The 16,581-nt window shown below is 38.2% G+C and overlaps 1 protein-coding gene across 5 annotated transcripts in view; it reads right to left on the bottom strand.

The window, feature by feature from the left end:
- Nucleotides 1-16,581, bottom strand: part of STAG1 (STAG1 cohesin complex component) — a 197,425-nt gene that overhangs the window by 45,401 nt on the left and 135,443 nt on the right. For all 5 annotated transcript variants that reach the window (XM_064517032.1, XM_064517029.1, XM_026100554.2 and 2 more), the window contains exons 12-19: nucleotides 13,625-13,704; nucleotides 11,665-11,772; nucleotides 9,389-9,503; nucleotides 6,225-6,342; nucleotides 4,895-4,998; nucleotides 1,946-2,038; nucleotides 1,736-1,825; nucleotides 1,343-1,546 (exon numbers count right to left, since the gene is read on the bottom strand). In XM_064517032.1, coding sequence (XP_064373102.1) covers nucleotides 1,343-1,546; nucleotides 1,736-1,825; nucleotides 1,946-2,038; nucleotides 4,895-4,998; nucleotides 6,225-6,342; nucleotides 9,389-9,503; nucleotides 11,665-11,772; nucleotides 13,625-13,704 — 912 coding nt within the window. The remainder of the gene's footprint in view (nucleotides 1-1,342; nucleotides 1,547-1,735; nucleotides 1,826-1,945; nucleotides 2,039-4,894; nucleotides 4,999-6,224; nucleotides 6,343-9,388; nucleotides 9,504-11,664; nucleotides 11,773-13,624; nucleotides 13,705-16,581) is intronic.

Raw genomic sequence — 16,581 nt, 5'->3', positions numbered from 1 at the left:
CTAAAATCGCTGTGAGCAGGTACCAGTGGAAACGGTGAAAACCATTATTTACAGTGATCACTTCTTGGGCATCTGCTATGGAAAATTTGACTTGTTCTGAAGGGGAATCTTTGGGTTGGCAGTCGAACTTCAGCCTTTTTTACTACCCAAGTCAGCAATAGATGCCCCAAGGTTTTCTTCTCAGAGCTGTTGGTCCTCTTGGTCAGAGGTGAGGAAGTTCAAAAAAATCTAAGGCTATTAAAACAATATGAATATAAACTTCTCCCAGACAGCTGAGACACGTGATGTGGCATTAGCTGAAAGGATGCACTTGCCGCAGATGGGCAGGGATGGGGCATAAATTTTGGAATGTCACTTTTTAGGTTGTACACAGGCGTTGCTGAAAAACCACAGATAAAATGGCAGACAGGCAGACAGTAAAGTGAGTATGTGCCTTATTTACTCATTTGCCAAGTAAGACATTCCCAAAACAAACAGACAAATATCTATTTACTCTAAAATAGGAAGGCATACAAACAGTATGTATGTATGTGGCTATTACTTAAAGATAGAAAAAAAGCTTCTTTTCTTTGATATTCAATTATAAAATATAGACTGTAGCTTAACTTCCTATACATTTGCATCAAAAATTAAGTGTATGCGCCAGTGCATTAAACTGTGTGAAGTGAAGAAAAAGACTTATGCAGCCCCTAAGTTATGCTTAAAAAGCATGAGAATTAAACAAATTAAGTAGTTTTTAAAAAGTTAAATTTATGTAAAGCAAAAAAAAAAATGAGTAGTTTCTATCCTTATTTAATGTATTCTGTTTCTTATGTATTTTGAAGAATAAATTCTTGTAAGTAAATCCCAGATACCTCCAGGTTTCAGACCTATATCTTTATTTCCTTCTTTCCAGAACTCTCTCAATAAATCATTATAAATGTTTTACTAAATCCTCTTTTCCATTCAAGACATAATCCAGTCTTGATTCTGCTGCCTGCATATATCCATTCAGGACTACTGAATCACTACCAGCATTAATGGAAATGCACCTTTCTCTACATTTTTCATCAGCTTTCACTCATTCATCCATTTCATTCCCTATCTGAACTGTCCAAATATTACACTAAATTTGCAGAAGTAGGGTGGTGCTGTGGTCTTTGTTTTACAGCATCGATGCTTTGCAGGGTTAATGGCTAGTCTAGGGGATTTTCTACATGGAGAAATAGCTCCAAATACTTATGAAATAGTTTTTGCTGCACTAAGTCTTCATATGGATAATTGCATGACACAGTAAGAATGTTTTTCTGCAGTTTACCATAGTCTATTTTATGTAATCTAAATTTGTTTTAAGAACACAAACCTCCTGCAGCAGATCCTCTACAGAATGGTTGAATCGATCCACAAATTCATCAATAAGCTGGCTGTGGGCTATGTCAACTCTATTCTGGATGGTATATTCTTCACTACAGAGAATGCTGTAAGTTTTGCTGCAGGCTTCGAGAACATCTGATTCCACATGCTTTTCCACAACAAACTTAATCTGTTTCAGTAAGGCATCCAGATGCTGCAGATCAGAAGAGAAGTTCAGCTTTCAACATTACCTGAACAATGAAACTCAAAACAACACTCAGGTAGAGAACACACCAAATCAAGGTAAGATTACTAATATTCAGAATTCAGGCACAATACTATGTGACTATACTGGTAATCAGACTCTTGAAGACAGTGAGAGTTCTTGCCTGATATACCATACCTTTTCCATTCTGCCTGTGCTGTAGATCTCCAGATCAAAATACTGAGGTATTTGCAGGAGATTTGCAACCTTCTCTGCATCAGCAGAATACTAGACATCATTGAAACAAAACAAAAAGTGAAGTAAAAATAAAAATCTATACTACAGAATGAAAAAGTTTAAAGACAATTGTAAATACCAGTAAACAATTTATGCTGTAGAAAAATGTACCTTTGATAGCAACATAGGAAGTGCAATAATGAAATGCTCAGTCAATTTATTTCTGTCATCTATCTGAGTTTTTCTTTCTTTTGCCGTTAAGACCTGCAAGCAATTAAAATTTACTACAGTGAATAAAGTTTCTGAATATAGCAGTCATTAATCTTTCTAAAGTTTCTATTACAAACAAAAACCCATGCAAACGTAGTAAAAAAAAAATTAAAATAGGAGCAAAAAACCCTAAAACATTTGGATGGAAGAGTGGTTACATGGGAGGACCACGTGGCCTAAGAAGCCCAAAGAGGAAAATGTCATTTCATCCAGCATGGTATCATCTCTACGCATCAACATTTTTTTAGGATTAAAATTCAAATATAACCCAGGTGAGTGGAAGGTTTGCTATTACTTTCAAATGAATTGAGCTCTGGCTTTCACACGTTAGACATAGTTGTAATGTAAGACATCAGGGTGAAATGAAGTATAATTAAGAAAACCATAACCAACCCACCCTGTAACAGTGATTTTCATTAGCAGATTCAGGGCCTCATCTCTAAACTGGAATGTAATTCTCAGTGAGAACATACATTCAAGTTCACAGAACTCATTTACAAATTTTAATGACAGATATATTGACGCTACAAATGCTGTCATAGCAAAAACACCTTGAAACAGTGACTAGATGGATAATAATCAACCTAGAATGCTCTCTGAAAGCTTAGAGCTGGCTTCTTGGCCTCAAAAAGGTAGAATGGTCATGAAGAATACTTCTGAAAGCAAATAAGGATAACGGAATATTTCAGGTTAGCTAAAGATTTATGTAGAGCAAAGCTGCTAGACTGCACAATGAGGGTTACAGGCTAAAGTCAGAGGAGAAATATTTTGCAAGAAGAGGAGGGCATAATTAGAAACCTGTTTCCATTTCATCTTGGAGAAGACGCTAGTGAGATCGCAGGAATATGACAAACCTCTACCGACAAGTCAGAGATCCCTGCTGCTAACTCCCCAGAATTCATCACCTACCTAAAGACAAGCAAAAGCTAAACATCATACCCACACCTCTCTCTAGGTGAGGATGAACAGCTGGAAACAAAACCATGAAGAAGCTGAGGCATATATGTGCTTGGATGAGAGGCAGCCTATTGTGGCAGCAGAGATCCAAAACAATGGTGGAAGTGGAGGGGAACAGCTAGAGATTTGTCACCCTGGATAAGAGGCCACTGCCACAGCACATGGCAGACGGCTGGACACCACAGCTGCAACTGCAGGTCTTGTACCGCCTCGCAACGCAGCACCAGCGGCAGCAGAAGCACCAGCGCACCAGAAGGCAACGTCAGTGCAGCGGTCACGGCAGGCCCCTTCTTCCTGACAACCCGGTCGTAGTCGCGTGACCAGGTATTACTAGGCAATGGTGCTATTAAGCAAGCTGGGTCCCTAGCATGTTCTCAGCGCTCTTTTGGTCACCCTTCAGAAGGTGAATTTTATTTTACTGACTTGTTTTCTTTAGCTCTGTAGAAATACAGACATAGACATTCTAAGACTTAAGAAATTTGCTGAACCTAAGTGATCTGAACTGTGGATCTCCTGAGATAGAAAAATTACCCAGAAAGCTCATAGTGACACTTTGGTGCCCCAATCAGAAAATACAGACACAAGATTTTTGTTAAATGTTTCCTTTTTCTGCCAGGATGGTTGGAGGCAGGCACAAAACACAAGGTTAAGTCGTACTGATAATGCAGAGCTGGTAATCCAGGAAAATAAATGCTCATGTAAATTGGAGTAAGTACTTTTGTAGATTGCCAATGTTTTAATGAATTAGGGATTTCTTAGAATATGTATTTATAAGGCAAAGTATAAAAGCCATGTTTAAACTGATGGTTTCTTGGAGCTTTTCCCAGGGTCCTGTTTTGGGACATAAGGCTAATACGCTTTTGGCACATAAAAATTAAGAAGCTAAGTAACTGCTCTAGTTTAGCAATAAAGAATGATAAGTCTATCTCTAGATTTCATTTTAAATGAGCCTGTGGCATTCTATAATAATCTAGTTATGATCATTCAGAACTGAATCTAACAAAAATGCCAAATGTTCATATGGCTTTATTTAATTTTAGTCTAACCTGTAGAAAAGAGAGGGACTACCAAAAAGCAGGGAAATCTGTCTGTGAAGCCAAGACTTTGGAAACCCAGGTGCTGTATTTATGGAGAGTATAAATGAAAGCCTGATGATCACCCTGACCTCATGTCATCCAAATGACTTATAATGCAATGCTTAGAAGTCAGTGCCCAGCCTTAGGAATGAAATTGAAAATTGATGTAGGTCTCTGAACAGTCGCTATATAATAAATAAAAGATTTAGCACCCAGACTGCAATTTGGCCAGTATGTCAAATTCTGAGATTTTTATGGCACCCAGGGGAAAAGGCCAAAAAGGATGGATACATAAAACCACAGAACCATTCAGGCAGGCAGGGACCTTGGGAGGTCCCAGCCCCACCTCCTGCTCAAAGCAGAGGCAGCTCTGGGGTCACACCACGGTGCTCAGGGCTTTGCCCAGTCGGGTCTTGAAAATCGCCAGAGATGGAAACTGCACCACCTCCCTGGCCTCTGTTCCAAAGCTTAACTGCTCCGATGATGAACCTACTGGGGGCTGCTTCCGCAAATACCACCTCCATATTGGAAGCGTATCCCTTTTAATGGCAGACAGTCAAAGGCAATCTTATTCTGCTCCTGATTTTCAGGCTTAATCAACAGAGCAATGCAAAAACCAAAATGAAACAAAAAATTCAAACATGTCTAGAAATAAAATTTCTACCACTTTTCTTCAAAAATTTTTACATCAAACAGGAAACATCAATTATAAAACATCCTATTTAGAAGTGTCACAAAGTGGCACTGTAGACAAATATTTTTTGTTGCTATAGTAACACACACACAGGTCTGAATCACCTATTGCAGTACAACTTACTCTTTTCCCAGTGCCTCTGCCTACGGGAGGATGTGCTTCAGCAGCTTGCCGGATCGTACAGACCATCAGCTCAATAAGAGCACTCTCCTGCCGGTCAGACATTGCTACGGAAGGAAAAGAACAAGTAACATCAGTTTTGATAACACAGACACACCATCTGTCAATGCAGCTTTAAAACAGTGGGAATAGAGAACAAAACAGAACACGTTTTGTCTGGTGTATAAAATCACAGCTTGCTCGCTTGCTCTTTGAATTACCATTCACATCATCTCAAACTGGACGTGGTAAAACTGAAAAAAGTTCAGAGAAGGGCAGCAAAGCCGATCAAAAGTCTGGAGTGATGCCTGTAGAAGAAATAATTAAATAGGCTGGAACCTCTCAGTTTGGAAAAACGATGATTGAGGGGGAATATAACAAAGATCTACAAAACAAGGCATGGCACGGAGGACAGAGAGGGACTGACTGTTCACTGGCACTTCCTTACAAAATATTTTCACAATCCTGCAGTATTTTTACTGTTGTTTGGGAAGTACTCCTGGTCACATCTAGAGGGCCAAGCTCCACTAGGCTATACACAAACAAAAAGCCACAAAGTGCCAGCTCCTTTCCTAAGGAACTTGCCATAGAAATAAAAGACCACAATCATAACAGATGGACACCAGAAGGTCAGATGTCGAAACACTGAGACGATCGGCACATCACGCTAGGACGCAGTAAGAGTACATCAGCTTTTCAATTGCCTAACCACTGTGAAAGTCCCTGAAGCAGGAAAATCCTGGAGGTTTATAAAGGATCTTGAACAAAACTCATCACTTCCATTAGGGACCTTTTGCCACCAATCTTGTGCACACATATCTATTAACCAAATGGGATTCAAAGCTAATTGCAAAAGAATTTCCTTCATTTATTCCTCTTGAGAATTCATTAGGTTGTAACACCATCTGGAGAAGCCCCATATTTTACTATCATCACCTGAAGTGCTTGTTTATTCAAAACTCTATTACCTAATTTATTGAAATATTCATGCATATACTACTCATTTAAACATTCAGACATGAGGACAAAGTCATAGCCTTTAATTTCAAGCAACCATACTAAAGCAGGCATCACAAGATGAAAAATTTAATATTAAACTGCTAACTACATTCTTTTTGTAGTGAATCCATTAAAAATGGATTAAACTAAAATCTACATTACCTGCACCTCTTCAAATATTCTTTCTAAACATACCACAGCACAAACACCTCTATGCCCTGAAGTGAACAAACATTTTAAGGAATAATGAACAATACTGTGTGATATCAATAAAGTACCGAGATTAAACAAGTACCTTCTTCTCCTTGGACTGGTTCCTCCAGGAGCAATTCTGTCATACATTCCCAGTCTTTCAGCAGTTCTTGAGAGCTCTCCCACAAACTGTCCACCAAATAAGCTGCATGCTCATGCAACTAGAAATTACAAAGCAACCATCAGTAAAGTGTTCTGGTACGAGCCCTGGTCCTTCAACTCTCACAATCGTTTGGGCATGGACAGTGTCTGTAGGTACAGACTCTTGCAGCAGTTGCAAAGAAAAGTTTGTAACTAACTTTGGAAAGTCTTCTTTCGAGTGAATGATGTAACTGCATGACAACGGGGATACGTTTTAATGGAAAATACAAGAAAAATAAATTGAGCTTATTTTCCAAGGAGTAGCTTTTTGTGAAAATCCCCCTCAGAGTTTTGACCTGGAAGACGTAAACTTACTTTTTCTCACTTTCTTACTGCATTATAAAAAGAAGAGATGGTGGGACGTGAGAATAAGGGGGAGCTATAATGCATTCTTTCTGAACAGATACTTATGTTTCATTCAAACAGCTTTTAATAATGGTGCATAACACGGATATGGAAATACTTGTTCCTTTTAGTACAACATTCAGCTTTAGCTTGAACTCCACAGACAGCAACAAAAGGAAAATTTGTCTAATGGTGTTCATATTACACCTAGACTCCTGAAAACAGAAAACATGCTCGGCAGTTTTTAGCAACATGATTCAAACAACAATATATTCAAAATTGAGCCAGAATATTTACACTTTTTAGGAGTATGGTAATTACAAAATAAAATACTATAACGTTTTTGTCAGGTTTATGTGCATTTATGTTTTGAAATAATCATGTAAAGATCCAAAATTATCATTAAGTATTACTTTGTGATCTGTCTCTACAATAGACAGAGCTCCAAAAACGCTGGATATTGTCCTAATTCTGGTCTCTTGAAACAGTAGCAGAAAACCTAGTGATTTCAATGGGTAAAGAATTGACACTAACTTATCTTTAATTGCAAAAAATGTTCTTTATGTGAATTAACACAACTGTTACCAAGCAAGAAAAACAATCCATAGGCTTCTACTGATTTAGAAGCTGATCTTTAGCCGCCATCAAAAAACAAGCAAAATACGCAGAGCTGCCAGAGATGGGACTGACTCCTAAATAGCAAAACATCTAAGAGCTCAAGGAAGGTGGTATCTACTGTATCTACTTATCTATTTCTGACAGCCCTTGAGGAAACTGTCATGTGTCACAGAGCTTTCCAATGCTCGTCACAGGGTTAACTGTATCTCCTTCCGAATGCACCCTCGCAGATATCCGCGCTTACATCTTCTAGTCTTCCGTGGACGCGGTCTCCCAGTTTGCTAAGTCTTTATCAAAACTGGAGCCATAATAATCGCCTTTGCTTGTGAGACCTCTCTCAAGGACAGCAACAGCAAAAAGCTAGCCCTGTGGGAGAAGTGCTCTTAGGGAGCAGCGTGTGCTTTACACAGCCAAGCACTCTGCGGATTGTGGCTTTGGGACCAAAGTTGAGTTTCTTCGCCCGCTCTCTCCTCAGAATGATGGACAAGGTTCGTTCTAGGTAACTCCCAACCACGAACACACTCAGATTCAAGGCATGAAGGATACTGGGCATGACAGTTCAGCACAGCTCCCGCATCAATAGATCTAGCTCCTAGCTGGGAATACAATATATATAAACAGCAGCCGTGACAGAGGAGCCCAAAGAGACCGTGCATCTGCCCTAAGGAAGCAGGCAAACAAGCACATTTGCTTATGATCTATCTTCAGAGCCTGTATTCATGTCTGGCTGTGAATTAGGCTCTTGGGACACGTTGCCCTTTTCATCTCCCAACCGCTATGGGCATATCTCAGGCCCTGCCTATGGCCATTTGGTCTTCTCACTTTAAGACTTGTCACCAAGAGATTACACCAACTAGCAAAGCTTCATCACCATTTCTTTCCATTCACCTCAGGTACCTTCACCAGAATCTATGATCAAATATACAAGCCAATTTTTTATGAAGCTGTAAATACAAATCCATTTAGATAGCAGATTGACAGCCCATACAGGTAGCGGGGTTTCATCTGTCTTTACTTGCAGGTTTCTACGGTGTTTCTAAAAAATCTTAACATTCACTAAACTTTAACCCTGCACCTAAATGCTACCCTTCCTCTTTCTCAGCATCTCTATATTGTGTTTCTTTTCATCCTCACAGTCAAGTCTCTTGCTCAAGCCTTCATAACAATTAAAATATGATTGCAATGCCTTTTTGCTTCTTACACAAAACACATTACCCTCCCTTTTGTATAGAAACATTTATGTAACTCCTTTCTTTCAATCTTCATTGCCACTTTGATTACTGAATTGAATTTATCATTTTGAACCTTTCCCCCCTCCATCTTCAGCAAATCCTGTACCTAACAGTTTATCCTCTTTTCAAGTTTTCCTCCTTTCAACTGCCATGCCCAGCCTTAATTACTTAATTACTGTTAGCACTTCGACCATAAAAAACTTCTTATATGTGTTATCTCTATAAACAATCACCTTCAAAAACTTATCCAGTTCATATCTATGCATCTCATATGATCCAAGTCTTCTATACATATTACAGTGAAATGAATTTCTATTAATTTATATGTACATTTATTTGTAACTCCTTTCCCACCTGTTAACTTCCATTAATTTGTCCCACAAAATCCTATCCTGAACGTGGCTGTCCAACACTTAATACCATCATATATATGTTTGAAAACTTCTAAGGATGGAGACTGCAAGACCCAACTGGATAAAGCCCTGAGCAACCTGATCCAATCTCAGAGAGGACTCTGTTCAAATATATTTACTTCATAAAGAGTAAGTCCAAAGGTATATTCTTTAGTTGGTTATCTTAAAAAAAAAAGCACCAGTAACATTTTTATATACTAGCGAATCCTGGTGGCCACTATACTATCAGCAATACAGTATAGAGTACGCTGGGGACAAGTAAGAGCAAAATAAACCATAGAGAAGATTTTGTCCTGAATTCACTTGATGGACAAGGAGATGGGATAAAGAGTATACAATATTTTTGAAACTATTTTCAAAAAGGAAAGAAAAAGACAACCTGTTACTGATGTTGATAAGTCACTACTTAATTTCCAGGTTTTAGTAAACATGTAAAGATTAAAAATGAATTTTTTTACCTCACTTTCAAGAAAGAAAAGAACCAACATTCTAATAAGGTTTCCATTGGGACTGTTTCGCCCTCTCCTCTTTGCTAGAGCCTCTTCAGCTTGGGGATCATGTCTGCTGAACAGTCTAAAAAATAAGCAAAAGCAGCTATCACGTTTATCGAAACAAATCTCATTTCTTCAATAATATGATGAGCATTCATTCTTGTTATAGCAGATCTGTTGATAAAATACAGTGAAAATATCTCAAGCTATTTCTTTCAAGGGAAAAAAGGTGTGATCTCTTCTTGCCAGAAGAGATGAATTTATCTTCAGAGTCTTCAAGTTCACAGGGATAGAGGCATGTCACCCAAGGAAAAAAATCTCTAAAACATTTATATTGAAGAAGTTTGCACAGTTTTATACATTTGCATGATTTATATAGTTTTATATTTTTAATTTTTCAAGTTTTATGATGGTGGAAGCACTTATTCCACTAGTGCTGTAAGAACTAAGGTTGTACCTTCACTGTGGTCATGCTGACTGGGATGTGGTACAAACATACTTGATATCCCATTCATCCCAACCAAGCTCAGGTACCTGTAGCAGCATGAAAGATAAAGCAAGCTACCAGTCAAACATTTTGTTTTTTTTTCCAAGTGAATTATCCGTTCTGCATCGAGTTCCCTGATGCCTGGCTAATTTCATACTGCTCTCAACATTCAATTTTGTGAGCTTAATGTGATTGCAGATATTGTTTATGGTATGCAAAAACTTTGTATTTTATTTCTCTTTTACAGACATCATCTTATTTACCCTACTCATCTATTGAGCTATAAATTAATAGATAGAAATAAGCACCTCTGCAGATGCTGAAATATCTTAACTATCTACCCCAGGGTTGAGTCTGATCATAGTATCTACTCTCCTTCACTAACTTCAAAGAGAGCCTAATGATCAGCTTGCACTTAGAAACTGGCATTTAAATGTGTAGTATTGGGTGAGCTCAATCCTATCCCAAATGCCTCAGGTAGATTCCAACTTACTTAAACTAGAATACCAGCTCTTATATGTTAGCAGGAGCCAAGAGAAAATGATTGTTAGGAATGGAACAACTTTTCTTCAATATTGTTTACCTCAAGAGACATATTTACAGCATAGGGCATAATAACTCACTGCAAAGAAAAGCTAGAATAAAGTTTTGTCTTTTCACTACCATACAGATTTGTTTTTGGACAAATTCATTTACCTTTTAGCCATTTCTTCCAGACTATTTTGTCACATGTTAACTGACAGAGCTATTTCAGTGTACATTTTTTAAAAAAGATCTAACCATTTCCTACAAGTTGTATAATGTCACATAGGAAATCAAAGGTAATCGAATTTTGTAAATTAATTCCAAGAAACAGACATGTCTGTTCACAGAAATGGAATTCTGGAAATGCACCGCGAAAACCTTGCAATTAGTGTGGACTTCTAAATCGCTAATAAAGCAAGGAAAATGTAAGAACACTGACAAAGGAAAAGTGATAGTTTAAAGTGATTTTTTCTTACACCTGTATCTTGAGATGAAAAATTATATAACCTGTGTCCTGATATTAATACTCTGTGAGTATATTAAAGAATTCTAATCCCTCAACTTAATCTCTCAACTCATAAGGGGAAAAGAACATTATTAAAGGCTTTCAACTAACTTCTTATCTAGCTAACACTAGAATTAGAAGATTAACTATAGTGATGTGGCAATGCCCTGTTGGCAGTCACTGATGCAGTATGATTCATATTAGCAGAAAAGCTGGCCCATTTCCTCTGGGATAGCAATTTCATGAAATATGTAATCAGGCTGTAACACATTTTTAAGGGAAGACAGTTTAGAAACAAATTTATTAAAATCTTTAAAAACCTCTTAAAATTGATAATTTGGAAATAAACTGACTTAGAAGTTCTTAAAAGTGATGACTGCTTATCAGGTAGACAAACCAAGGATGTATAGGCTTTTTAATATCACAATGGTAATTCAACAAAGCTACAGGATTTAAAACAACTTTAATACAGAGAAGTACATGCAACCTTTTATATTTAGCCCTTGAGAAATCAGTAAAAATTATCTGAATCCTACAGCAAGAAAAATGTATATTCAGTTTAAGTATTGAATTTAAACAAGAGAGGAAGTCTGTGTTTCAAATTAAGTACCTGAAATGTTGCTAAGTTGTGATATTTTGGTGTATTGCTTCCTTGCCTTCAGACCTTACCACTACTAGAAAGCTGTCATGAACCTGTTGTTATTCCATGGATAACTGATAACTCACTTTTTGTGAAGGAATTCCCCAGCTGCTACCGCAACAGGCCGGTGTGCTGAATACACCAAGTGATAAACATTCTCACAGTCTTCATTGGAGAGAGCTTCTTCACTTCCACTGAAAGAGTCAGAAAGTAACACCTGAACTATAACAAATGTTTAATCACAATCCTCTCACCTCCCATAACTTGCTTTTGACAGCTACAAGGTTGCTCCCCTTCATAAAAATCCTAGATGGAGGAGCGCTGCCTTCAAAGACCTTTGGCTCAGGTTTCCAAATACAGAGATATTTAAAGGGCTTGTAAGTCTGAAAGTTATATCACTGTATATAATAACTTTAACAAAAAAAATATTACCATTACTTACAAATCTTGCCTTGCTTAACCACTTAGACCATCAAACTAACTACAATACTCATGCTACAAGATACCAAACGCTTAGCATCAAACATTATTAAGTTAAAACCCTACAATGCTGCATGAGGAAAATGCTATCTATTGCTTGCTTGCTTGAATTTATTTACTTCTGTGGCACTGTCTGTTTGCTTTTAAAACTTTTCAATTTACAAAATATTTTGAAATATTCGAAGTAGGGACTGGGCAACCCTTTTTCTCCTTCAGTCTCCTACCCTACTCCATTCTCAGGAGTCCATGTCTCTGCAGGTGACGGTCCTGCTCTCGCGCAGTGCTGAGAAGTGCTCTGGACACGGGCAGGAGGAAACTAAACCAGATTATGCCACACACAGGGTCTCAGGGACACAACTGGCATGATGGATACTCCGATAAAATCAATGCCTAATCATTGTAGGATTGAATCATGTGCATTTAGAATTACAAGAATACTGATATAAGAAACTGTCCCTCACTCCTACAGTAGTTAATGCACTAACTTTATAACAATGCAGTGTCTTCTGCAGTGTCTGAGCTTAAAGCAGATTTTGTGCATGTGTTTTCTAAAATCATCTCCATTTTTCAATATTACCGCTGAAGAATGCTATGAGTAATGGAACTGCAATAATATTCCATCAGTGACATCACAGTATCACCAATATTGCATACAGAAATAATGTGACTTCTCTCCTTGTTTAGTCAGTATTTATCAGATATGTTTATTTATCAGGAATCTATCCATCTTTTGGCTTCAGACTACAAATAATTTTGAAGTCATCATTCCCCATTATGATTGTCCCTAACACCTTTCCAGAGTTCCTACTGGCCAGAATATTGCCCTGTGAGCCATATTCTTCTGGTCTTAAATGCATCAGCTTGTATTTAGCTGTATTTTCATCATTAGGCAACCAAAGAGAAAACAGGTCAGGAAAAAAAGAGATGCACTGGCCAAACTGTTCACCTAAAATCTTACGGTGTCCCCAAACATAGCTAATAGAGCAGGGAGCAGATATTTTCTACATCTGTTTCATGATCACAGTTTGTATAATTGCTTTAAAAATATCAACAATACAAAAGTAGATATCAGATTCTCTTCTGATATACCAAGTTTAATATCTGTAAAGCAGAAAGACCGATAAATAAAAACTGAAGTCAGACTTCTTCACTAACAGGAAAAGCTAGTCTAATCTTTCATCCAAATTCTCTGCAACCAAAAATGCTCTTCGAAGTTGAGCCTCTGGGTATAAAACTATGATGCAGAAAATCTACACATCTGTTTGCGAGACAGATTTTCAACATACGGTTTAGAGAACATACGATAGAGCCTTAGCAGAACTCATGAGACTACTGTGGTTGGATCCCAGCATATTAGATCCACGTGCCATTAAAGGCAGGTCAGTTCAAATAATCAAATATCTTGTTTTAGCTTGCTGACAATATTATTACATCTTCAGTCCAAATTCATACTAAATGTAAAGTATGAGATTCACTTCATTACACAGGTGAAGAAATCAAGTCATTTAAGTATTACTGGCTAAGGTAATCTTCAGAGAGAACATACAAGTTTTGAGAAGTACTCACTGAAGTATTAGCGTGACTAATCGAATGGCTTCCACAGCGACATCATATTCCTTATCAAGTGTCATTGATACAATGCGATCCTGAAAAGCAATTTTATTACAGTGACGAAACAAAACAAAACACAAGGAGCTATCAGCTGAAGAGTTCTGCAGATTACAAAACAAATAATCTAGGCGAGAAAGATCTTCCCACTAGACACATGAGGACCCTCTGATATCGTTCAAGCACTTAAGGTGTCTCCGTGGGAGCTCTGCGCTATATGCAGAATGAACAACCGACGAGTACACAGGAATAGGAACAGGTGCTAAAGAAACATTTGTTATGCTCGTGCGTTTTGGAGGAAACAAGCAAGTAGACTGTGGAGTTGAAGCACCATTCTGGACTGGTCTTATTTAATACTTCTTTCCTGAGAAGGTAGATCACAGCACAGAAATGGTCCCACTTCACACCCCACTTTTTCTAGTAGAGACAAGTAAACCACTTTCCAATCAAACATGATGTTTTCACATCTTCTAAGTAGTTATGTAGAAGTCTCCTAAAGGTTTCTTTCTTTTTAGTTTCATTTTGTGAACTGTCAACCTAAAATAGATGTGATGCATGTATATTGTCCTCCCTGTCTGGAGAGAAATTCCATCCATCCATAAAAATGCAACATGTCTTGGTGTTCTCTACTTGACTGATCAAGTTAATGAAAAGAAATGGGGCCATCTGAAATAAAATTTGATGTCTGTGGCTTGATCTGCTTCAGGATAGACTAGGTACTATATGACATTTGGGGATGTGGAAGAACAGAAGTCAGAGACTGGAAAAGAAACAAAGTAAGTTCTAGGAAGCACCATTAAAAGTCACCAAGAACAAAGCAGCACAAAATAAAGGTGCCCAACTCCTTTTTCTACTGTTCCAGGCATTAAAAGGCTAACAGTAGACATCAAACAACAGATGCTTATTTCAACACTGACATTTAGAAACAGTATGTAAAGCATGCATGGTATCTCCAGCGTTACCTCTCAAACAACACAGGTCTTTAGAGATACTTTGTGGTGTTAAGACTGACTGCACCTCTGTTACCCTATCAATTCCTGGGAAATTTGATGCATTTAACTGTTATATCTAGAAAGTCTTACAGACTGTGAGATGTCCACAGGGAGACTCAAACAGCAAAATAACTTTCCAAATAGGAAATTCCGTTTGTGGACAAGATATAGAATTGCTGCCAATTTTCCTAAGGTTTTGGCCAAGAAACAACAACTAAGAAAACAGTATCAGGAGAAAAAACAGCGAGAGATATTACTCCTACAGTTTCAGCGGTATTTCATACAACCTCTCAAAGTCTAACTTAAATGCCAGGACACCATTGGGAACTCCTTGGAGCTGACAGGAGACAAAAGAAAATGAATTGCACACAAATGAGAACGCACACAGGTAAAATAAGCCTTTTAAGCCTCCAAAGAAAGCCTGGAGTGGAAAGGATCTTCTCTTCTGCCTGCACAACAAGAGCTACCCTCTGACTTTGGAGTCCTTCTTGATCTTGGAAATTGGCTGATGTGTCAATATTCTCTTATCTGATAAAGCTGCTCTTTCCTCTGAATTTTGCCAGAAACATCAGGCATTTCCAATGGTCTAAAATTAACAGTGCTGATGTGTAATTTTTTCTTTTCTGCTGCGGTGCCAGCACCTCAGTGTGAGAGCACCAGTCAGGATGCTTGAAAATCAGACTTCAACACCTAATGCGTCTGGAAGATTTAACTTCAGCGGTTTAGCAACTCACAGAGCCCAGCTGTTCAACCTCTTTGACAGAAATTTCCTGTGCCACAGTACAGCATCCCGTGCCTGTATCCTGGCCTGTATTAATAACTTAAAAATATTAATTTACACTGTTTATGAAGATCAGTTTATATTAATAAATTAATTAGGTGGTGAACAAGGCTGGCTGAAGAGCAAATACATCTCCTTCTGCCACTCGTGCCATGGAGACAGCAGCCTGCGGCTGGAAAGGGTCAGGGGTGAGCTACAAGAGTTAAATGGCTGCAGATAAATTTGCTGGTGCCTCGACTCTGGCACGGACTGCAGAGGAGCCAGTTCCCATCTTCTCTATTCCCATCTTTTCATCATCTATTTCTTCAATTACTGTTTGTATCAAGCAGGGCTTCTCAATGGGAAACAAAAGTCTCTTTGATGGACAACACTTTTTTTTTCCTTTTCCTTTTTTAAGCTTAATTACTAGAATATCATCTACTCCTAGAAACACTACCACCAGTGGCTCCCCGAAACACTCAGAAATGCTGGGGAAGAACACACACCAATCCTTCTGAGGAGGGACGTCATGAGTTGCTCTTCACAGCTCTCTGGAAGGTGGTAAAACATTAACATCCCAATACAGGTCACTCTGGATCAAATTAACTTATGCTTTCAACAACTAGGAGATCTCTAGAGAGATTTCTCTTGACAGTCTGAATGGATCGAGCTGAGTATCTGCTGAACTGCGCAAGCTGGTCAAAGTCTGGCAAGGAAATACAAATAAGCAGCCACGGAAATGGGAATGGCGGTTAGGTTATTTTTCAGGGAGTGGGCTGTGGTGGCAAGACATTCAAGTAATAATCACAGATTCAAAATGCATTAATTTGAAACTTTGCTCCACCCCGATGCCAAAAGCTGCCTCCAGGTCAGCACAGTTGGGGAACGATGTCCAGTCATGTGGGCAATGCCGGCTTTTGCTCTCTTAAATGTGGCTGGAAACAGAAACTGGTGAATCTTTACCATGTTAAACGCATATGTTGTCTAGGCTCACCCATTTTTCTAAATCAAACTATTCTGAAGGAGTTAATAGTAACGGCAAAGATGGAGGAAACCAATGAAGCAATATAAAATCTACAAGTGAGAAGTTTTTCAGTCTGCTGCACAGTAGTAATTTTATTTATCAATAGAGAATTTAAATCTCCACTTCCTTTCTAAACAGA

The sequence above is a fragment of the Dromaius novaehollandiae genome, chromosome 9 (genome assembly GCF_036370855.1).
Source record: "Dromaius novaehollandiae isolate bDroNov1 chromosome 9, bDroNov1.hap1, whole genome shotgun sequence".
Taxonomy (NCBI): domain Eukaryota; kingdom Metazoa; phylum Chordata; class Aves; order Casuariiformes; family Dromaiidae; genus Dromaius; species Dromaius novaehollandiae.
This window is presented reverse-complemented; position numbering and strand designations above follow the sequence as displayed.